Source organism: Ylistrum balloti, unplaced genomic scaffold, assembly GCF_031769215.1.
Source record: "Ylistrum balloti isolate Yb309-2 unplaced genomic scaffold, AGI_CSIRO_Ybal_v1 Utg370794, whole genome shotgun sequence".
Lineage (NCBI taxonomy): Eukaryota > Metazoa > Mollusca > Bivalvia > Pectinida > Pectinidae > Ylistrum > Ylistrum balloti.
In genome coordinates, this window is record NW_026782463.1 from 135,833 (window position 1) to 162,263 (window position 26,431).

Genomic DNA, 26,431 nt, shown 5'->3' on the forward strand with positions numbered 1-26,431 from the left:
TTATTTTATTTTCCTAATGTGACACGCTATCTGACACACTTTGATAACAAATGTGAGACTGTTTTAAAATAGTCGCGTTCAAATAGACTGCAAACGTAAGAATATAGTGACCCAAGAAACGAGGTGCATGTACTGCATGACCCATTCCGAGGCTCTAGCCAATCACGAGGCCGCTTACATCTCAGCTACATTTGCGGCTTTATACATGTGAACCAGTACGCTGTATGACAACACAGCTCTCGCTGCCGCAATAGTAAATATCATTGATATGGTAGCTAACTTTAAACCTATCGAAACGGAAAGTAGCCTTTACGGCCTATGGATTCCACCTATAACAGGTAAGGAATTTACATTCTATTTAATGTATATTTTATTGCAATTTAAAATTGTTTGGTTTACAGAATTTATTTTACTACGAGTCCTGCTGTGTTTTTGATGATCTGCTTCGACAACTTTCTAGTTTGACCCACTTAACCACGGGTCGTTGCGGTTTATTCCAAGTTAAGAGGCGTGTAAATAATCCCTTTGCGGTTTTTTTTCTGATATTGTATAAAACCACAACATAAAGAATCATCTTTGCTGTGCGACTGTCACGTCCACTCTTGATAAAAGTGATCAAGAAACACGAAGAACCAAACCAGTCGAAATTCCGCTGGCGATTGGTAGTATTACAGAAACCTGCCTGTAATTAAACGACAGAATTGAGGAACGAAAAACACTTGTGTACAAGCACTCATCCGGAAATAGCGAAATCAATTGTTTGTACACCTGTCCAAAATACTTCTCGATAGATGTGCGTAAACACTAATCTAAGGTACCCCATAGCGAAGAGCGAAAACACTTCCTATAGGTACTCCATAGCGAAGAGAGAAAACACTTCCTACAGGTTACCCATAGCGAAGAGAGAAAACACTTCCTACAGGTTACCCATAAGGAAGAGAGAAAACACTTCCTATAGGTTACCCCATAGCGAAGAGAGAAAACACTTCCTACAGGTTACCCATAGCGAAGAGAGAAAACACTTCCTATAGGTTACCCTCAGTGAAGAGCGAAAACACTTCCTACAGGTTACCCTTAGTGAAGAGCGAAAACACTTCGTACAGGTTAACCATAGCGAAGAGAGAAAAAACTTCCTATAGGTTACCTCATAGTGAAGAGCGAAAACACTTCCTACAGGTTACCCCTAGTGAAGAGAGAAAACACTTCTTCAAGTTTCCCATAGTGAAAAACGAAATCATTTTGTCTATACACCTGCATATTGAAGAGCGAAAATGCTTGTATCTATGTACCCATAGCGAAGAGTTAAAACAAATATCTACAAGTATCCCACAGCGAAAGGGTGAAATAAAATATCTCCAAGTATTCCACAGCGAAAGGTGAAAACAAATATCTACAAGTATCCCACAGGGAAATGTGAAAACAAATATCTACAAGTATCCCACAGCGAAGGGTGAAATCAAATATCTACAAGTATCCCACAGCGAAGAGTGAAATCAAATATCTACAAATATCCCACAGCGAAGAGTGAAATCAAATATCTACAAATATCCCACAGCGAAGAGTGAAATCAAATATCTACAAGTATCCCACAGCGAAGAGTGAAAACAAATATCTACAAGTATCCCACAGCGAAAGGTGAAAACTAAAATCTACAGGTATCCCACAGCGAAAGGTGAAAACAAATATCTACAAATATCCCACAGCGAAGAGTGAAATCAAATATCTACAAGTATCCCACAGCGAAGAGTGAAAACAAATATCTACAAGTATCCCACAGCGAAAGGTGAAAACTAAAATCTACAAGTATCCCACAGCGAAAGGTGAAAACAAATATATACAAGTATCCCACAGCGACGAGTGAAAACTAATATCTACAAGTATCCCACAGCGAAGAGTGAAAACAAATATCTACAAGTATCCCAGAGCGACGAGTGAAAACAAATATCTACAAGTATCCCACAGCGAAAAGTACCCCATTTAGGAGGGCGTACATATCCGTATACAAAACTCCCTCACTGAAGTATGAGAACATCTGTTTATCTTTCCCCATTAACGAATAACGGGGCTAAGTGTACTGATCAATAAACGGCACACACCATGACATAAATATCGACATTCATAACATTGTAACAAAAGTATATAGACTTTTACATAAGTCTACGTGTTTTAGACAGGCGATGTTCATCTTTCAAGTTTATTGTCAACTCTGTTTTTAAAATCAAACATTCTGCGAGTGACATTTGAATTGAATTTAAAAGATGTGACAGTGTTATATTTGAGACAGTTGGTATTGAAAAACTAATTTGCTAACAAAAGTTTACAGTAAAACTTTTGAAAGTTGTCCGATTATTTTGTGTTCCGTAGTCTATAGTATTATATTTATAATAACTGTTACAGAAGATTTGTCAACTTCTCATAAAACTAAGTCTATAGTAAGTTTGTAAATTATGTTACGTTTACATGCCTATAATTATCACACGTGTTTTGGTATTGTTAACGCTGTACGAAAACCTCCATCTAATAGAAAAACAAACACAAATGCATGTAACTGTTGGTAATAAACAGACCGTTTACTGAGTTTTCATATATATATATGTGATACGCCGGGGTTACCAGTTTATATACCTATATATATATATAGTTTGGCTAGGGAGTTCGCCAGGTACATCCCTGTGTTAGGTTTTACTTATCTTCATGTAAGCATAGAGACCTGTACGGCGTCGTAAGCTACTGTATACATTCAAATGCATATGTTTACCCGACAGTCACGTGACCGTGTGACAAGATCATGGCCGTAGGGCATGCGTATTTACGGCTGCCATACGTCGCCTGTTACCTATCTTTGGCAGTTATATCTATCTGTACGTAAGGTCGGAATGCTGAAGGCATTTCCGGTATTGGCATAAGATACTATGCACTTGTATGTATGTAAATTATCTAGAAAAATTATATATATATTTACATGCAAACGAACCCCTTGTCGACACTGGACTAAATGTCTGGTTCAAATCATATTTACTTTCAACGGAGAATTGACATTTTATTAACAGATCACTCTTCAAGACAAGAAAACTATCGCACAAGATGTGAGATAATGCTTATTAAACAATTTTACTAGTTTGATCAGTTCTGCCCCATCTTATCGCTCGGTTGTGGTTCCTGTCCATGGGTACTACGGATTTCTGCCACTGTCGAACCTCTCGCGCGCTTCAAGCTGTGTCAACAAGAATATAAATATAAGGTATTAGCCTGTGTTGCCATTGTTAAAAGATGAAGTCCATATTTACGACCAATACAAAATAAAACGATGTCCAATGTTCAATGTTTGATTTTTTTCTCATTTCGACAAAGTGGACAGCTTTATATAAGTATATGCATGTATAATCGTCGATTTAGAATTAAGGATACACTTTAACGCACTCCGGTAGATAAGGAAAATTTATACGAAAAATATAAACGAAAGACTGTTGAAATAATGCATCATATATTGCGCTGGATACATAAAGCATACTTACTATAAAAGTTACAGTTCAATATCACGTGATTTTGTCAACACAGGTTACTGTCTGTCAGTCAACCGTCTGCCAGCAGTTTCTCACTATCGACATTGTAATTCGTTAGATGGAACAAGTGTTTTGTCCACAATCGTCATAATGTTTACATTTGCATGGCAATAACACACTTTACACGAAAAAGAAAGCATGTGATTCAAATGACTGTGAATGACACCTGTCACATGTCTATTTGACGTCATCATCAGGAACTACACTTCTCAGTGATGTACTCCAACAAAACTACAAAACTTTTTTCATTGAAATCGCTCATAGATTCTACAGGGCTTCAGTAGGACATGCCAATGTTAATGATACATGGGTACATTTATGGAGGAGTACTGCCACACAGATAAAATTGATATAGAGTATATGGGACATACAGGTATATAAGACATACAGGTATGTTGTACATATAGGTACAGTGGGCAATAAATATATGGGACATACAGGTGTATAGGACATACAGGTATGTTTGACAATAAGTATTTGGGACATACAAATGTGTAGGATATATAAATATGTTGAGCATACAGGTACAATGGACAATACGTATAAGGTGTATAGGGCATACAGAGATGTTGGGCATACAAGTATGCTGTACATACAGGTACAATGGACAACACGTATAAGGTGCATACAGGTGTATAGGGCATACAGAGATGTTGGGCATACAAGTATGCTGTACATACAGGTACAATGGACAACACGTATAAGGTGCATACAGGTGTATAGGGTATACAGAGATGTTGGGCATACAAGTATGTTGTACATACAGGTACAATGGACAATACGTATAAGGTGCATACATGTGTATAGGGCATACAGAGATGTTGGGCATACAAGTATGCTGTACATACAGGTACACCGGACAATAAGTACCTGGGACATACAAGAATATTGGGGTAATGCTTGAGGCGAGCGATAAGATCTACTAGATACGAATTTACAGTGACAATGACAACGAGTCTATACTCTACTGAATTGTCTGCTTTCGCTTTTCTGTTGTCACTTTTTATTTTGAATTGAAGTACAGCATGGAGATTCCATGAAAATTCAATTTTACCAGGGATTATGTACAGCTATTAATGCTTTTATGTTGTAATTCCAACGTTATCTCACTTGTTTTTCACTCGTTTGCGTTTTTTTTTTGTGGGGTGTAAATTTTATTATTATTATAAATTAGAGCTGAAGGCGACAGTAGGCGAGGTAATTTGTGTCATTATCCGTTATTGTACCACGTTTGGGTGGTCCCTCCCGGCGTGTACGGTGGCTTTATGACAAGATGACGAGCGGACCGGTACTATCCCCGCCTCTACCCCGCACGACCAGCTATCGAATATCGTCTGCCGTATAACCTGTTATTTGAAACATTGATTACCACAACTACATATTTCTCATCGGTTTCCAAAGCTGTGTAAGGTAACATTATTAAAGCCTATGTATGGGTACCGGAGGGATGCAGGATCTAGGTGTCAGTTAACATAGAGGATCTATACAAAATCGCAAGCATACCAGTGTCAATACGCAAGGACAAAATATACCAAAACGTCAGTACGCAAGAGAGCAATATACCATACAGTTTATACAAAATACACCACAGCATCAACAGATGTAAACAAAATACACCACAGCGTCAACAGATGTACACAAAATACACCACAGCGTCAACAGATGTACACAAAATACACCACAGCGTCAACAGATGTACACAAAATACAACACAGCGTCAACACACAAAGACAAAGTATACCACAGCGTCAACAAACAAACACAAAATACACCACAACGTCAACAGATGTCAACAAAATACACCACAGCGTCAACAGATGTACACAAAATACACAACAGCGTCAACATATGTTAACAAAATACACCACAGCGTCAACAGATGTACACAAAATACACCACAGCGTCAACAGATGTCAACAAAATACACCACAGCGTCAACAGATGTACACAAAATACAACACAGCGTCAACAGATGTACACAAAATACAACACAGCGTCAACACACAAAGACAAAGTATACCACAGCGTCAACAAACAAACACAAAATACACCACAGCGTCAACAGATGTCAACAAAATACACCACAGCGTCAACAGATGTCAACAAAATACACCACAGCGTCAACATATGTTAACAAAATACACCACAGCGTCAACAGATGTACACAAAATACACCACAGCGTCAACAGATGTCAACAAAATACACCACAGCGTCAACAGATGTACACAAAATACAACACAGCGTCAACACACAAAGACAAAATATACCACAGCGTCAACTGATGTCAACAAAATACACAACAGCGTCAACATATGTTAACAAAATACACCACAGCGTCAACAGATGTACACAAAATACAACACAGCGTCAACACACAAAGACAAAGTATACCACAGCGTCAACACACAAACACAAAATACACCACAGCGTCAACAGATGTAAACGAAATACAACACAGCGTCAACACACAAAGACAAAATACACCACAACGTCAACAGATGTAAACAAAATACAACACAGCGTCAACAGATGTAAACAAAATACACCACAGCGTCAACACACAAGGACAATGTATACCACTGTGTCAACACACAAAGACAAAATACACCACAGCGTCAACAGATGTAAACGAAATACACCACAGCGTCAACGCATAAAGACAAAATACACCACAGCGTCAACAGATGTAAACAAAATACACCACAGCGTCAACACACAAGGACAATGTATACCACTGTGTCAACACACAAAGATAAAATACACCACAGCGTCAACAGATGTAAACGAAATACACCACAGCGTCAACGCATAAAGACAAAATACACCATAGCGTCAACTCACAAAGACAAAATACTACACAGCGTCAACACACAAAGACAAAATACACCACAGCGTCAACACACAAAGACAAAATATACCACAGCGTCAACACACAAAGACAAAATACACCACCGCGTCAAAACAAAGACAAAATATTCCACAGCGTCAACAAATGTAAACAAAATACACATACCAAAGCGTCATCACACAAAAACAACACATACTAAAGCGTCATCACACAAGAACACAACATACCAAGCGTCATCACACAAAAACAACACATACTAAAGCGTCATCACACAAGAACACAACATACCAAGCGTCATCAAACAAGAACACAACATACCAAAGCGTCATTACACAAGAACACAACATACTAAAGCGTCATCAAACAAGAACACAACATACCAAGCGTCATCACACAAGAACACAACATACTAAAGCGTCATCAACACAAGATCACACAACATACCAAGCGTCATCACACAAGAACACAAACACAACATCAAACAAGAACACAACATACCAAGCGTCATCACACAAGAACACAACATACCAAGCGTCATCACACAAGAACACAACATACCACAAGAACACAACATACAAAGCGTCATCAAACAAGAACACAACATACCAAAGCGTCATTACACAAGAACACAACATACTAAAGCGTCATCAAACAAGAACACAACATACCAAGCGTCATCACACAAGAACACAACATACTAAAGCGTCATCAAACAAGAACACAACATACCAAGCGTCATCACACAAGAACACAACATACTAAAGCGTCATCAAACAAGAACACAACATACTAAAGCGTCATCAAACAAGAACACAACATACCAAGCGTCATCACACAAGAACACAACATACTAAAGCGTCATCAAACAAGAACACAACATACCAAGCGTCATCACACAAGAACACAACATACTAAAGCGTCATCAAACAAGAACACAACATACCAAGCGTCATCACACAAGAACAACACATACTAAAGCGTCATCAAACAAGAACACAACATACCAAGCGTCATCACACAAGAAAAACACATACTAAAGCGTCATCACACAAGAACACAACATACCAAAGCGTCATTACACAAGAACACAACATACTAAAGCGTCATCAAACAAGAACACAACATACCAAGCGTCATCACACAAGAACAACACATACTAAAGCGTCATCAAACAAGAACACAACATACCAAGCGTCATCACACAAGAAAAACACATACTAAAGCGTCATCACACAAGAACACAACATATCAAAGCGTCATCACACAAGAACACAACATACTAAAGCGTCATCACACAAGAACACAACATATCAAAGCGTCATCACACAAGAACACAACATACTAAAGCGTCATCAAACAAGAACACAACATACTAAAGCGTCATCACACAAGAACACAACATATCAAAGCGTCATCACACAAGAACACAACATACTAAAGCGTCATCAAACAAGAACACAACATACTAAAGCGTCATTACACAAGAACACAACATATCAAAGCGTCATCACACAAGAACACAACATACTTACACATCATGATAACACTAATCTGTTAACTGCGACACAGACATCTAATGAACTTAACTCTCGGTGTAAAAACGAATGAATCTTTATTTACATAACAAAACCAAAACACGCTAAAACATTGTTTCCGAGAAGGACATTATATCTTAAAGCCGTAGTTCTATTTACAACATATGTTCACAGGCAACACCGTGCACAGGTGTTCTCTCCAGTCAGAAAAAAAAACTGGACAATTTTCATTAACTAAGACTTTTTGTCATTAAACAAAATTCAATTTTGGTGCTGCATGTGACTGAGTGTTTATAAAGTTAATTACACGAGGCATACTTTGTTTTTTTACCTAGTAATTGTCTGCAGTAGCAAACCAACGCTATTTCGCCTCCACTCCAAAATATTGATGAAAGTCGAGTACAATTGCTACAACAGTCGGTGAATTTACGTCAAGGACAGCAAAAATAAACTGTCATGGCCTGATATATAGGGCAGTAGGTGCGAGTGAAATGCGCATGCCCATCGTCTTAGTAACACGACGGTTTAATTGATAACGTTGGACAAGCAAAGATGAAGGTTCGGTTATAATGGAAGGGAAAGAGACAGCACAGACTGAGACAAAGAAATTCTGAAACAGACTAGAACTGAGAGACTAAGACACAGACTTGAGTCAAAGAGAGTGAGACATGGATTGGGACATATACTGAAACCTGAGACACATAGACATTGAAACAGACTAGAACTTAGAGACTAAGACTCAGACTGAGACGGTTGGAACAGAGGGACTGAGACTCAGATACCGAGATCTGAGACACAGAGACTATGAGTCAGACTAGAACTGAAAGACTGAGACAAAGACTGAGTCAAAGAGAGTGAGACTTGGATTGGGGCAGGTACTGAAACCTGAGACACAGAGACTATGAACGGAGTAGAACTTAGAGATTAAGACACAGACATAGACGACAGAAGAAGATTCGGACAGAGGGACTGAGACTCAGATTTCGAGGGAATTTGACAGAGTGTCTGAGACAGAAGGGCTGACACAGAGACGAACGGAGACAGAACCAGAGACAAGAACGGAGGTAAGATGAGACAGAGATAGAGACAGGCTAAGACAGAGAGAAGATGGGAAAACGCTGTTCTGGGTCGACCTATAGTTCAAAATACTATCGCTCACTTCCAATTTGGTTACTTTTCAATGCATGGGTAACTTTAATGAGGGCGACTGATAATACTTACTTGTTCTCATGATTTTATCGATGACGTTTGGTACATGTCGCGTAACGTATGGGGCGTATTGCGCATGTTACTCGTAGTTACATAACGCGTCACAAGGCACTCCAAGTAAAAAAATATAGGTATCTCCAGGTGATACTCATAAAACAAAGCACCTAGTACCTAACATTGGCTATGTTGTTCCGAAAGCAGTAGGTGGCGCCACTTGAGAGTCATTGACATCGCCCACAACACTAAATGGTTCCAAGAGCAAAAGTAGAGACAAATCTACTTACTCTTGCGCAAGCCTATAATCACCATGCTTAATTGTCGATAAATACAAACATTAACATTCTATGTCTACATGCTGAGGAGGGGCGACATTGTAGTGTGGTGAGGGGGGGGGGGTGACAGTGTAGTGTGCTGAGGGGGGTGACAGTGTAGTGTGCTGGGGGGGGGGGGGGGGACGATGTAGTATGGTGAGGTGACGTTGTAGTGTGGTGAGGTGACGGTGCAGTATGGTGAGGTGACGTTGTAGTGTGGTGAGGTGACGTTGTAGTGTGGTGAGGTGACGTTGTAGTATGGTGAGGTGACGGTGCAGTATGGTGAGGTGACGTTGTAGTATGGTGAGGTGACGTTGTAGTATGGTGAGGTGACGGTGCAGTATGGTGAGGTGACGTTGTAGTGTGGTGAGGTGACGGTGCAGTATGGTGAGGTGACGGTGTAGTATGGTGAGGTGACGGTGCAGTATGGTGAGGTGACGTTGTAGTGTGGTGAGGTGACGGTGCAGTATGGTGAGGTGACTACCCTACACAGTGTCTGATTTATTGGCGTCACTTTGAACGTTATACACATGTCGTATATCAAATCCACGTCAGACCTTTACTGTGATATTCCTGGATTGGTTACACTTGTTGCCCATAAAAGTGTTATTGTGAAGTATAAAAAAAGGGTTATGTTGTGACATTACTTTTATGGTCCCAAATACAGCTGTTTTATCGGTCTGTTGACTTCGCGGTATGCTTATATTAAACAATGATTGAATATTGTTTTATTTTCCTGTAAGTAAAGATATATTTTTGCCATCTCTGGCACATAATGTACAGACAGACGATGAATTAATTGACAACGTGCGGGTGTCGACTTATCTTACTGACATAAACGCATTTGAAATGTCAAACAGTCGACTTATACAATCAAATTGACAACGTCCATCCACATTTCGAAGTTTAATAGATGTTTTACTGGATGTACCTGTGTTGTCTAGGTATCGCCTTTGTGACTAGGTAGGACCTGATCTACATCAAATTAAAATACTGGACCAAACACCATTTTTGTGCTAAACGTTAGAGACACATGTTGAAGAGCCAAGATGATAGTCGACGGTGTCAAAGTTCGTTTGCTACCTGGTGTACTTTAGTGTTTATTTGATTACAACACTCACTGTAAGAGCCATGCTATAAAAGATTATAGATGCCCAGTTATTATCCATAAAAAAGTATGAATGCGTCATATCTGTGTTTGTACTTTAGTGATGGACCCATTGACCTTTGTGATAAGTAAGAGTTACATGTGTCCTTTCTGTCTGACGTAAAATTTCTGCCAGGTACACAATAAAATCAGAAAGGTGGATTGACGATTAAAAGCATCTTTATTGTCATGTTATGTGGCCGCTTAGTAAAATGTCATATATGTATATATATATATACAATTCCCCGTACTGTCGGTATTACTTCATTGATCATATATATATGAATTGTCAAATTCGAGGCAATCTGGACCTTTATTAAGATGTAATTTATGTAATATTTGTGTCTTGAAAAAGGGCCAGATTGACTAAAAAATGGGACATTTCATTTGTCCGTACTATCTCTATTACTTCATTGCTCATATATCTATTCTAGTAATACGCATCCAACGAACATTTGTGTGTTAGGATCCAGTACTAATATTGGACCGATATTGCATACTAGGGTAACGGATAGTTGTGTGTAGGACCTTGGTAACGGCGATGTGTGTAGGACCTTTGTAACAGAGATGTGTGTAGGACCTCGGTAACGGAGAGATGTGTGTAGGACCTCGGTAACGGAGAGATGTGTGTAGGACCTTGGTAACGGAGAGATATGTGTAGGACCTTGGTAACGGGGAGATCTGTGTAGGACCTTGGTAATGGGAAGATGTGTGTAGGACTTCGGTAATGGGGAGATGTGTGTAGGACCTCAGTAACAGAGAGTTGTGTGTAGGACCTCTGTAACAGAGAGATGTGTGTAGGACCTCGGAAACTGAGATGTGTGTAGGACCTCGGTAACGGGGAGATGTGTGTAGGACCACGGTAACAGAGAGTTGTGTGTAGGACCTTGGTAACGGGGAGATGTGTGTAGGACCTCGGTAACAGAGAGATGTATGTAGGACCTTGGTAACGGGGAGATGTGTGTAGGACCTCGGTAACGGGGAGATGTGTGTAGGACCTTGGTAACGGAGAGATGTGTGTAGGACCTCGGTAACGGAAAGATGTGTGTAGGACCTCGGTAACAGAGAGTTGTGTGTAGGACCTTGGTAACGGAGAGCTGTGTGTAGGAACTCGGTAACGGAGAGATGTGTGTAGGACCTCGGTAAAGGAGAGTTGTGTGTAGGACCTCGGTAACAGAGAGATGTGTGTAGGACCTTGGTAACGGAGAGCTGTGTGTAGGAACTCGGTAACGGAGAGATGTGTGTAGGACCTCGGTAAAGGAGAGTTGTGTGGAGGACCTCGGTAACAGAGAGTTGTGTGTAGGACCTCAGTAACAGAGAGTTGTGTGTAGGACCTCTGTAACAGAGAGATGTGTGTAGGACCTCGGAAACTGAGATGTGTGTAGGACCTCGGTAACGGGGAGATGTGTGTAGGACCACGGTAACAGAGAGTTGTGTGTAGGACCTTGGTAACGGGGAGATGTGTGTAGGACCTCGGTAACAGAGAGATGTATGTAGGACCTTGGTAACGGGGAGATGTGTGTAGGACCTCGGTAACGGGGAGATGTGTGTAGGACCTTGGTAACGGAGAGATGTGTGTAGGACCTCGGTAACGGAAAGATGTGTGTAGGACCTCGGTAACAGAGAGTTGTGTGTAGGACCTTGGTAACGGAGAGCTGTGTGTAGGAACTCGGTAACGGAGAGATGTGTGTAGGACCTCGGTAAAGGAGAGTTGTGTGTAGGACCTCGGTAACAGAGAGATGTGTGTAGGACCTTGGTAACGGAGAGCTGTGTGTAGGAACTCGGTAACGGAGAGATGTGTGTAGGACCTCGGTAAAGGAGAGTTGTGTGTAGGACCTCGGTAACAGAGAGATGTGTGTAGGACCTTGGTAACAGAGAGATGTGTGTAGGACCTTGGTAACGGAGAGTTGTGTGTAGGAACTCGGTAACGGAGAGATGTGTGTAGGACCTCGGTAAAGGAGAGTTGTGTGTAGGACCTCGGTAACAGAGAGATGTGTGTAGGACCTTGGTAACAGAGAGATGTGTGTAGGACCTTGGTAACAGAGAGGTGTGTGTAGGACCTTGGTAACGGGGAGATGTGTGTAGGACCTCTTTTACGGGGAGAAGTGTGTAGGACCTTGGTAACGGGGAGTTGTGTGTAGGACCTCGGTAACGGAGAGATGTGTGTAGGACCTCGGTAACGGGGAGTTGTGTGTAGGCCCGCATCAACATGGAGAATGTGAAAAGTATTTCAGAAAGACTCGCAAGCTCCCGCTTCATGTTCCAATATCTTGGAAATATTATGAATGTAATAAATCGCTGATATCAAGGAATTCGGTGGTGTGTGAGGTCATTAAGAAAATTTTGAAATATTTCGTGATAATGAAATTTTAATATTTCATGAGAATTATCCTACCATCATCCGATATGACATGATGCGTGCATCTTAAATGAGACCCCCAACGAATTCTCCGTATGGGTCCTTGTATAAAAGACGTTGTTACAGTATTTGTGTTTTTATGAGTTGTGACCTGATAAGAGCACGCGTGTTTAATGAGATGGGACAAGTGCACGTGCACTAATTGCAAATTTGCAGCTGTTGTGTACGTGAACGACGGACGTATTGCCTGCCAATGTTGATCACGAGTATTTATATATATATATATCTGTGTTATATGTTCATTTTACGAAGTAGATATACATACTCATTATCACTGTCTGTAGTTGATCTGTATGCAATATGTCTCCACGTCAGTGTTGCGTTGTGTGTATGTAACATTACGTATTTATGAGTAGACACAATGGAATGGATACCTACCAGGCAGTATCTATGTGTATTGTCATATAAATCATTATCGCTTGTATCATCCTTCACCGTGTTGATTGATCAGAGTAATTTCGCTGAACACTTGTATAATAACTGCTGTGTTGATATTCTGGGTAACAATAAATGTCACATATATCTGTTATATATTTTTTCAGGCTGAATTACCGAAACACGATTTTATTCTACTGTTACTAGTCGCTGTATTTTGTAAATCTAGCGCGGCTTTTGGTCAAAATTATATCGATTTATCGAGATAATTATCAAATTAAAACTTTCACGGATGTTGACGAACTGGTTTAAGTTGACTTATCTTGATAATTATCTCTATATGTCGTCATAATTTGGTCAAATATCGAATTAATTTTATGGAATATCACGACTGTTTATCTCTAATAGGACTAAGATATACACTGAAGACCTTACTGTGTTAAGTACAATACGCGTCCTCCAAAACCAGATGTTGTAAATCATAACATATCAATCTCGGTTACCAAGACAACATTATTATTTCTATAACGCTGACAAGTTATTGAATATTACAACTAAATAAACTTAGGTGCTTTGGTTGTATTAAATATAATTTCCAAAAACATAAAAATTCTCAGAAAAAATGTGAGTTGTCTCTAGCTTTCATTACGTACAGTAGTAATGTTACTCAACTTCAATCTAGTTTTGTCACTAACTTCACTTAGTGTTATATCTAAACTCCACTAAGTAGTGTTATATCTAAACTCCACTAAGTAGTGTTGTCTCTCAGCTCCACTAAGTAGTGTTATATCTAAACTCCACTAAGTAGTGTTATATCTAAACTCCACTAAGTAGTGTTGTCTCTCAGCTCCACTAATTAGTGTTGCCTCTCGGCTCCACTAAGTAGTGTTATATCTAAACTCCACTAAGTAGTGTTATATCTAAACTCCACTAAGTAGTGTTGTCTCTCAGCTCCACTAAGTAGTGTTATATCTAAACTCCACTAAGTAGTGTTGTCTCTCAGCTCCACTAATTAGTGTTGCCTCTCAGCTCCACTAAGTAGGGTTGTCTCTTATCTCCACTAAGTAGTGTTGTATCTCAGTTTCACTAAATAGTGTTGTATCTCAGTTCCAATAAGTAGTGTTGTCTCTCAGCTCCACTTAGTAGTGTTGTCTCTCAGTTCCACTAAGTAGTGTTGTATCTCAGCTCCATTTAGTAGTGTTGTCTCTTAGCTCCACTAAGTAGTGTCGTCTCTCAGCACCACTAAGTAGTGTTGTCTCTCAGCTCCACTAAATAGTGTTGTCTACCAGCTCCACTTAGTAGTGTTGTATCTCAGTTCCATTTAGTAGTGTTGTCTCTTAGCTCCGCTAAGTAGTGTTGTCTCTCAGCTCCACTAAATAGTGTTGTCTCTCAGCTCCACTAAGTAGTGTTGTATCTCAGCTCCATTTAGTAGTGTTGTCTCTCAGCTCCACTAAGTAGTGTTGTCTCTCAATTTCATCAAGCAGTGCTGTCTCTCAGTTCCATTAAGTTGTATTGTTTGTCAGTGTGTTGTGATTACGATCCGCTGGTCACTTAGCTCCACTTAGTGGTGTTGTCACTACGAACTCTGGTCACGTAGCACCACTTCGCGGTGTTGTCTCTACGATCCGCTGGTCACTTAGCTCCACTTAGTGGTGTTGTCACTACGAACTCTGGTCACGTAGCACCACTTCGCGGTGTTGTCTCTACGATCCGCTGGTCACTTAGCTCCACTTATAAGTTGTTAGTATCATCGCGTCAAATTAGGTCATAAACAGTGTCCGACTTCGTTCAGTGAAATGCATTGTGTCAGGATCAAGAACATTACACGTGGATGGAAATGATCTTCCTTAGATACAGGTATTGGCAGATTTGTTATTGTTTGCTTCTGAGATGTGGATTGATTTAAAAACTGTTCTCAATATTTCTACGGATTTATTAAACATTCAAAACATCTTTATCGAAATTCGAATAAAATGAACAATTATCAACGACGGATGTCCGGCTTTATCATATGATGACAAAGTGGATCGCATCCGCAACAGAAGGGTGCTTAGCCAGCTCGGAAATCGAAAGAAAACCAGGAAATATTGGCACGAATTCATCCATGGATGAGTCCAACGTTCCGTGGTTTACATATTTTGGTTATATTACAAGGCAAAGACAACAAAAATGTCAAAACTTTCCAACAATCTCTGTCCAAACTTCTGGAAAGTCACGCCCCCCTCACCCATGTAAAAAGCGATTCCTCCGCGGTGTGCTGCGGTCCGCTGTGTTATCTAGTTACCACGAGGCTGAGTAATACGTGGACTATTTATATAAACAAACGTATTATATTGAATCAAACATGAAAGCTACATGATACATATATTTTGTACATTTGATCTCAGTTTAGATGAGAATTAATCTATTACCATCCTTGCAATTTAGGTCATTTGGCCCGAAGGGTCAGGATGAACTTATCATAGCCATCGTGTTTCTGTCGTCGCCGTGCGCTGTGCGCCGTGCACCGTGCGTACACTTTCCATTCAAATGACGTCTTCTCAATGACCAAAAGACCCAGGGTGTCTGGTGTAGCATGATGAGGTGAAGGGTTACCAAATTTGTTAAAATGAATGACCGTGACCGATTTTGAAGGTCACAGGCGTCTAATATGTTAAAATATTCAAAGGACTTCTTCTTAATAACCAAAAGGCTTATTATTGGGTTTGTAGTATGATGGGATGAAGGGCTACCAAGATTGTTAAAATAAATCACCATGACCTACTTTCACCTCTTCTCAATAACCAAACCAAAACGCACATGGTGCTGATATTTTGCCTGTATCAATGCTAGGATGTGGGGCTTTCAAGTTTGTTAAAAGGAATGACCTTTTCCCACTTTGAAGGTCACAGGTGTCAAATGTGTTGAAATATTTCAACAACTTCTTCTCCATTACCAAACCGTCCATGGTGCTGATCTCATGCCTGTGGCATCATTGGATGTAGGACTACCAATTTTCTTAAAACTAAAGTACCTTGACCCACTTTAAAGGTCACATGTGTCAAATGTGTTAAAATGTTTAAACAACTTTTCTCTAACCAAAAGGTGCTGAAATTTGGTCTGTATCATGATGAGATGAAGGGCTATCGAGTCATATTTTTGACCTTGCCTCCTTTCAAGGTCAAAGGTGTCAAATATGTAAAAACCAAACAACTTCTCAGTAACAAAAACGTCCAGACTGCTGATATTCTTTAATACAAGTGGATGAAAGGTTACCGATTGTTGAAATAATTAACCTTGACCTATATTCAAGATCCCTTGGGTTAAGTCACTGCGATCGAATTTTTTGGACAAGCAAAAGGTTTGGAGCAATGACATTTGTGCAGTAGCGTGTATAAAGAATATTATTTCAAGTATGTAAAAAATGTTTTATGAACCAGCAATGTCTTTGTAAGCTGTTGTGTAGTTGAGCAATCAATCTTAGGCCTATTTGGCCTCTTTCATATATAGGTCTTTATAGTCAGGTGACCGTTAAGCCCCATGGGCCTCTTGTATTTAGATATAGATATGTGGAAATCTTCGTATGGGTTCGCTCACGCAGAGTGATATCAATGGTCAATCGTACATTGCTTTTTGCCTGCACCGTGCGTAACTTGGTTTACAAAAACAAATATGGCGGCGATTGTCCGCTTCGGCGTCAAGAGGGGAGATAAGATAACCGACTTTTGAAATTCTTCAGATTATCTGGTCATGGCAGTGCTCGTCCAAAACATGCCACAGATAGTTTACAGCATTTCCTGTAATCCTTCTACGGGAAACTACATCTTCGATATTTATCATCCAGTATGGCATTTTAAGCCAATATTACTAACAGTACAAATACACAAATATGTATTAGTGCTTCTACATGAATGTGCTTTCCTGATAAACCAATTTCAACTCGCGAACGTTTGTTTTATTTTGGCGTATGCCAAATTGGTTTGCAAAATCCAGTGTGCTATCATAATTGGCTGTTGATATCACCAGTTGTGTGTGTTCATAAAGTATTTAAGTAGATTGATCTAAATAAATAGTCCACGAATTTCTGATTCAGTTGAAAAATGTAAATAATAAGCATATAAACCAATAGATAAATGATACTGACTATCCGTGTTACAGGTTAATATCGTCATTAGCATCGGTCGGGATTTCTACCAATGCATTACTGACTTCAAGTTTCTATTATATAAGCCGCACCTGGTTTTATACAAGTCATAGTCGGTTATACAAGCCACATTATGTTATATACAAGCCATAGGGGTCATATAAGTCACAATAGATTATATACAAGCCATAGGGGTTATATAAGTCAGGATCTGTTATATACAAGCCATAGGGGTTATATAAGTCACAATAGATTATATACAAGCCATAGGGGTTATATAAGTCACAATAGATTATATACAAGCCATAGGGGTTATATAAGTCACAATAGATTATATAAAAGCCATAGGGGGTTATACAAGCCACAATCGGTTATATACAAGCCAAAGGGGGCTATATGAGTCACACTCTGTTATTTACAAGCCATAGGGAGTTATATAAGTCAGGATCTGTTAAATACAAGCCACATGGGGTTATATAAGTCACAATCGGTTATATACAAGCCATAGGGGGTTATATAAGTCACAATCTGTTATATACAAGCCAAAGGGGGCTATATAAGTCACACTCTGTGATGTACAAGCCATAGGGGGCTATACAAGTCACACTCTGTGATATACAGGCCATAGGGTTTATGTAAGTCACACTCTGTTATTTACAAGCCATAGGGGGTTATATAAGTCACAATGTGTTCTTTACAAGCCATAAGGGATATATAAGTCACACTCTGTTATATACAAGTCATAGGGGGTTATATAAGTCACAATCGGTTATACACAAGTCATTGGGGTTATATAAGTCACACTCTGTGATATACAGGCCATAGGGTTTATGTAAGTCACACTCTGTTATTTACAAGCCATAGGGGGTTATATAAGTCACAATGTGTTCTATATACAAGCCATAGGGGATATATAAGCCACACTCTGTTATATACAAGTCATAAGGGGTTATATAAGTCACAATCGGTTATACACAAGTCATTGGGGTTATATAAGTCACACTCTGTGATATACAGGCCATAGGGTTTATGTAAGGCACACTCTGTTATTTACAAGCCATAGGGGGTTATATAAGTCACAATGTGTTCTTTACAAGCCATAAGGGATATATAAGTCACACTCTGTTATATCTAAGTCATAGGGGGTTATATAAGTCACAATCGGTTATACACAAGTCATTGGGGTTATATAAGTCACACTCTGTGATATACAGGCCATAGGGTTTATGTAAGTCACACTCTGTTATTTACAAGCCATAGGGGTTATATAAGTCAGGACCTGCTAAATACAAGCAACAGGGGGCTATATAAGTCATACTCTGTTATATACAAGCCAAAGGGGGTTATGTTAGCCACAATCTGTTATATACAAGCCATAGGGGGTTATGTAAGCCACAATCTGTTACATACAAACCATATTGGGTTATATAAGTCACAATATGTTATATACACGCCACAGGGGGTTATATAAGCCACACTCTGTTATATACAAGCCATAGGGGTTTATATTAGCCACAATCTGTTATATACAAGTCATAGGGGGTTATATAAGTCACAGTATGTTATATACACGCCACATGGGGTTATATAAGTCACACTCTGTTATATACAAGCCATAGGGGGTTATATAAACCACAATCTGTTGTATACAAGTCATAGGGGGTTATATAAGTCACAGTATGTTATATACACGCCACAGGGGGTTATATAAGCCACACTCTGTTATATACAAGCCATAGGGGGTTACATAAACCACAATCTGTTGTATACAAGTCATAGGGGGTTATTATATAAGCCACAATCTGTTATATACAAGCCATACGGGGTTATAAAAGTCACACTCTATTATATACAAGTCATAGGGGGTTATATAAACCACAATCTGTTGTATACAATTCATAGGGGTTATATAAGCCACAAGCTGATATATACAAACCATAGGGGTTATATAAGTCACATTTTGTGATATATAGGCCATAGGGTCTATGTAAGTCACAATCTGTTATATACAAGCCATATGGGGTTATACAAGTCACGCTCGGTTATATACAAGCCAGCCGCAAGTGGTTATATAAGCAACGTTCAGTCGAGCCATTGGCCGCACCTGTAAGTCTGTCTCTTGTGAAAAATTTCCGTCAAGGATTTGGATTTTGTTCGGCATTTAACAATGAAAAACGAAGATAAAAATCTGATAATAGTCTGGGGCAGTGGCAGCACTGGTATTCTAACAAGCTAGGTAAGAGCCTTCTCTAGCTTGTTAACACATTAACACATCAAGAGGAATCTCAGCTATATAATGCCGGGAGGTTGTAAATTAATCAGAGAGGAGAAGACGGGAGAGAGGCTATAAAAAATCGGAGACTTCACCGCGCATTTAGTTTCCTGTTTTGTTGAAACGGTAAGAAAAGTGTTGGTGAGATGTGTTACTAATAAGGATTTATTGGTACATTTTTATAACTTATGAGTTTTTCTCTTTTGATCTATTATTAACGTCGTTTTAAATCGTAAAATATTTAGTGTCTTATAGAGGGTCTCTACTACAGGATTTTACATATAGATGGAGTTTTTGTGTTGTAGATTTTATTATAAAAGTTCACTATTACAGGAGTTTAGTGCTATACACAGGTTCTGTAATACAGGAGTTAGGCTATACACGGATTCTGTAATATGAGACTTGACTTTTGTAAAGAATCTTTTTTTTATATTTTAGGAGATGACTGCTATATACAGGTTCTGTAATAAAGGAGTTTTCTGTTGTATAAAATGTCTATATATAAAATGAGTTGACCGCTATATACAGGTTCTGTAATAAAGTTTTCTGCTGTATAGAATTTCTAAATGAGTTAGTTGCTATATACAGGTTCTGTAATAAAGGAGTTTTCTATTGTATAGAATTTCTGTATATAAAAGGACTTGACCGTTATATACAGGTTCTGTAATAAAGGAGTTTTCTGCTGTATATAATTTCTATATATAAAAGGAGTTGGCTGCTAAACAAGGTTCTGTAATAAAGGAGTTGAGGTCTTTATACAGGTTCTGTAATACAGGCCGGTTATAAGAAAAAAAATCAGTATAAAAAAATAATTCTCTTTGATCTAACACTGAACATTATGTAAGATCAAATAAACACATTGGATTTGACTGTTAGTCGTCAAAGATGCAAGTAATGTTCCGCTCGTATTTTTTTACGTCTGTTTTAACCGTTAGTCTCGCTAACTGGCTATCGGTGAAAATATCATGTACATTTTTGTCGAGTTTTTTGTTTGCACGTGAAGTTTTACGTTGTACGTAACAGTACAAGATCATATAATTATCATACTGTACATTCTGTATAACCTTTGTGGTTTTTGCGTCCATCTTTTGTTGATTTTAGTCAATGAAATGGACCGATCGGTAAGCGACCTTCGTGTTGTGGCGTGACCACCTAACTTGTACAGGTAACTGACCTTGTATCCGGTTTGAAGGTTCTTTACATATTCATTTAGCCTTTAATATGCTGGGCATGTCGATGAACTCTTGAATATGTAGGTTTCCAGTTCATGTGTGCCTTCACCGTCATAATATATGCTTTTCATTGAGGCGTTTCATTTGGACACGGAAAATCGTTTACATTACAGTACACTGGTTATACCAGGCTCAACGTCAGAAACAGGCTTATCTGAGAGATCGGAATTACAAGACTGTTTATATATAGAATTAAAATATTCCATAAACAGGAACCAGTTACATATGTGTGTAGACTGGGTATTCTGCGGTAACTGACCCCAAAATGCCCTATCCACTTCTATAACAGTTTCGTTGAATATGACGTCATTCATAACCATGGGAACCGCATCAGCAACAGGTTTCTTGTGCTATGTGGCAATGAACTTCGAGTAAATAGACCAGCGTCGGCGGTCAGTTCGGCTGGTCATCGTACTTTGCTTGACCACACGCAACAAAATCGATGAGCCGTTCTACATATGGTGTCTAAAGTTTACTCATCACGTTGGGGTATATCCTTGTACTAATGTCACGTGACATCGTATTTCAACAACGGTTGAACGACCTATAAAATAGTGGTCAAGTATAGAAAAGACCTGTATTTTTTTCTAATGCGGGAACGGTGGACACTATTGGTTAGCACGGTATGGACTAACTAGGTAAGAATGTGTTTTTTTTTTAATTTCAATTATACATTAGTCAATTTTAGAAAATAACAAAACGAAAGGTGCAATGTTCTCTCACCTTTTAAGTTAAAGTGGGGAAATAAATGATTTTCTCATACGATCTTGCTCCTCGTACCCGTCACTGGGTATAGATAGTCTCGTGAGGTGATGGCTATCTAAATTGAAGGTTAACCTGTGAATGATAGATCTGGTAATGTTTTCAAGAGGGGAGGCCAACTGTATCAGTCTAACGACCTTTCATCTTGATACGAAGGTCATGGCGACCTAAATTATTTAGTACATTTCAATGTTTCATCGAAATTCATGGTCCTTGATACCTTTCGGTAAAAAAACTTAATTGAGCTTTGACCTAATGGTGAATGTCACTGTTAACTTATTAAAGATTGTGTACTACACACGTCTTGTGATGAATATATATTTTAATTTCACTTATGATCTGCGTCACGGAAGACATGTACGTGACACGTATGTATATGTCATCCCATTCTTGTTAAAAGAAAATCACGTACAGACTCATTCAGGCGAGACAAACATGATCAAAATCATTATAAGTAGAAGCTGTAGGGTCCATTTCAGTTCCTCTCTCCTTCTCTTTATATAAATCCCAGTTTTCGAACCACGCCTATTAAAACGTAAGATGACGTAATATCATGGCAGATTTTTTAAAGTAAATATAGAACCTTTAATTCAAGGCTTCCTATCGAATTGAATGATAAAAAAAATGTCCGTCACGAGGGGAGGTTATGCCCCCCCACCCCCACCCCCAGTGTCATATCGGAAATGAACACCACTATTTGTATAATTGAGGTAATGAATCTGTTTAAGCTTTGCGACAAAAATTGTATACCAAGTTATGTTAGCCCTAATTATATCAAAATGAAAGTAATGTTCAAAATATAGCATAATGTTTTGTTAAGTAAAGTAAGTCACTGTATTCAAAGGTATCCAACTTATAAAAGAAATATGTAAATTAGGTTGATTTGTGTGTTGTCTTGTGTATCGCTTGCTCTTTCCTGTTTTTTTCCGTCTTGTTACACACGTATGGCGCGCATGACATGAACACCTGTTTTTATTTTTCTGGTCATTTTCATCCTATATTTCTCTTTATCATTGTATTCTGATTTCAGTCTATTTTTGTGGTTCAATTTTCATTGCACTGTATAATACTGCAATCAGGATACGGAAGTATTGAAAACCATAGGTCATAAATGGCACACAAATGAAACAGCTATAGAATACAAATGTGATCTCTAGAATACAAATGTGGGTTAGAGAATACAAATTTGAGTTATAGAATACAAGTGTGGGTTACAGAATACAAATTTGAGTTACAGAATACAAGTGTGGGTTAGAGAATACAAATTTGAGTTATAGTATACAAGTGTGGGTTACAGAATACAAATTTGAGTTACAGAATACAAGTGTGGGTTACAGAATACAAATTTGAGTTATAGTATACAAGTGTGGGTTACAGAATACAAATTTGAGTTATAGTATACAAGTGTGGGTTAGAGAATACAAATTTGAGTTACAGAATACAAGTGTGGGTTAGAGAATACAAATTTGAGTTATAGTATACAAGTGTGGGTTAGAGAATACAAATTTGAGTATACAAGTGTGGGTTACAGAATACAAGTGTGGGTTAGAGAAAACAAATGTGAGTTGTATAATACAAGTGAGTTATATAATACAAATGAGTTATATAATACAAATGGAAAAGATTTATCATACATACCGTGAAAGCACCATTAGAATCTTATGACAAATTATTTTTCTTAAATACAGATGTAAAATATAGCATATATAAAGCCTTAAAAAATAATCTAACACAAATCTAAACACGAATAGAATATGAATGCTAAAAATCTTATTTTTGGATTTTTGTGTTTATAACATTTTCCATATATTTATATTCTATGATTGTACATAATCTTATTAGTATCTCTATTTAATGCAAATGTTCAATTACGGATTACCAATTTATGGATAGTATTAGAAATGAAATCATTCAAATTTTTTCTTTAATAATTTGGCAGAAACGATCTTGTCATTTACTGCATATCAATGTGACCTAATAAAACGTGTGGTAAACCTTTATGTTGACCAGGACAGATCTCCACCTAGACAGTCACGTTTTTAATGATCAGTGAAAGTCCCTGTGATCCTGCATGTGTACATATCCTTGTAACGTTATCGACAGGCCTACATATAGCTAGTTACTATTAATATCTTATAACAGTGTTGCTTCGGTATAACAGATTTTAAAACATCCTTGCCTTATAAATTCGTAAGTTGTAAGTTCTACGTCTAGCGAACGAACGATCACTGAACCCAGCCCAATAATGTAATCAGCTATGCGTGTCACCTCACTTCAACCTTGAACCCTGGCCTAGTTTACCTCATATCTAGTAGACGATTGAGAATTTTTCCGAACTTGTCGTGCTTGCTGGAAGCTGTGATACTCCTACGCTTGATTATAACTCTAAAACGACATACACATTACACAAGGAAACAATTACTTACTCATGATTAACAGGATATATTTGAAACCAAAGATTCACGTGGAAGTGCTTTCCGCGGCGTGATTCGTCTAGTGGGAATGAGGTAAAGTAGGCCAGATATTTGAAGCCATAAATTGATCGCAGCAAAATTCATGCTAACATCCATCTTGGGCCATAACAACTGGTTTTAAAACCAGTATGGACCATTCAGAGATGGGTAAGTACCTATTTATGTTTATGTATTTCATATGAATCCAGAAACTGTTGTTATTTCTGAAACTTTCAATGTCCAAATGGTGGTGTGTATTGTGGTGTAAATAGACTCCGCCATTTTGAGTCACGAAGGTTGTAAGCACTCGGCAGTACCATGGGTTCACCCCGAACAAGTTACATGTACTTATACGAGGAGATTTTGTACGATAGCTTAATTGATGGCTGCCGCTATGATGTTTACAAACAAACGACTGTGATCATTATTGAAAGGCGAACAAGATTTATTGCGAAATATATTTTGCCCTTAATTTGAACTTTTGAACTCCCAACCACACAAATATCTTACGTAATGTGAATCGTCTGGTGGAGCACACCGATAGATTTGAGACGCATTTGATTCTCAACTAAACAACGTGACTTTCGTATGGATTGAGAGCATCATGAAGCATTTGGGCATGTGATGTTTGAATTTGATCAATGTTTACAGCATCTATAGATAGGAAGATTTCGGGTAGGCCCAAGTACTAAGCTAGAAGGTCATCGACATTTCCCCGATATTTATGCATAGTCATTACTTTTAGGACCCACGGTCTAATATTTGACCTCTAACCTTTTATGTGCCATGTAAGAAATACCTGTGACGAAATAAGAGAAATATGATTACTTTTGACACTACACAGATTAAGATATTGAACTGATAACTTCATAATTTTCATTTCATTAAACGTTTTACATTGATATATACAAAAAAGATTAAATACAACAGACATTTATAATTATACATAATAATTATGAACATTTATTTGTATTGATCAGCAAGAACAGTCAACAAGATGGATCATATCATCATTGGATGTAGTGTAATCATGAGTTTCTCACTTTCCTCCTAAAGACATTTTAACTTAATGTCATCATGTCAGTGCTAACAATATTACTGAAAATTTGTCTATCAATAATGTTTATAAAGCAACATCTCCAGCTTTTGGGACATTCAGTTACTACTTGTATAAATGAAACATCATTACTTTGGGATTTGTACAGTATCACATATCATTACTATAGGTGATATCATTAATCCTACGTTATAATACAAATTGAATTACTTTGAAATTAGTGTACATTTGTGATGTTCCAATTAATTGACTTTGTCAAGTATTGGTTGGTTTTGTAAATTAACTAATGAATTGACTGCAATCTTTCATCTTTCCTCCATAGAATAAAAACTGACGTTCACGTCTCTCTAACTTTAGTAGAAAAAAGTTTTGAATCTCGATCCTGTCAACTAAAAATTATGAAGTGATCAAGGGTCTGGTTGAGCGAGACAAGTCAACTGTTAAAGTGTTAGAAAATACTATTTATCAGACAATTTTGATAAAAATAGCAAAGTCCATTTTTCAAGACTTTCCATACAAGGAAGCGCAGACAGAGTACGTAAAACTCTGACTTTTAACTTCATCGTTGCATATATTATGCTATGTGTGTAGAAAGAGGTCCAAGTCACTTTCATCGTTTTGACATGCTTGTGTATGCTGTTTTCACTTTCAGTCTATACAGTTATTGACTTATGCAGAGGTATATTAGTGGAATGACTGTGTATTCCAATAAAAAAAGGATTTTTCCCTGGTAACCTGAAATTGTATGAAGATAGAGTTCAGGGACTCATATATGATATAAAGTAAAATTGTATCAATTTTGAGGGTCAATTTAATAGGTCAAAATTTAGGTTTTTAGTGGGAAAACCCTTTAAGGGGATGGTAAAAAATGAAAAAAATATACTGTCTTTAACAAGGTTTTATTAATGATCAGTAAACCGTACACCATGAAAATATAAAGGAATTTATATATGAGGTAGAATTTGGTGTCATAAAATATTTGTTACATCCAGGACAATTTTGGAAAATTTTAAACAAATTGAAACACCATGATGTAGTAGATTTCGCATCACAAAATGATGTTGCATCCTGACTAATAAAGGACAGGATGGTTCTGCTTTGAATGACAGAGGAAGTACAGCTGT

General features: G+C 38.1%; 1 protein-coding gene across 5 annotated transcripts in view; it reads left to right on the forward strand.

Moving 5' to 3' along the window:
- Positions 1–235: 235 nt before the first annotated feature.
- The window catches only part of LOC132558526 (retinoic acid receptor RXR-like), a 45,438-nt gene continuing 19,242 nt past the window's right edge, over positions 236–26,431 (forward strand). For 2 of the 5 annotated variants that reach the window (XM_060223098.1, XM_060223099.1), the window contains exon 1: positions 236–338. In XM_060223098.1, coding sequence (XP_060079081.1) covers positions 269–338 — 70 coding nt within the window. In that variant the 5' untranslated portion in view covers positions 236–268. The other 3 variants (XM_060223100.1, XM_060223101.1, XM_060223102.1) reach the window with 2 other exon arrangements.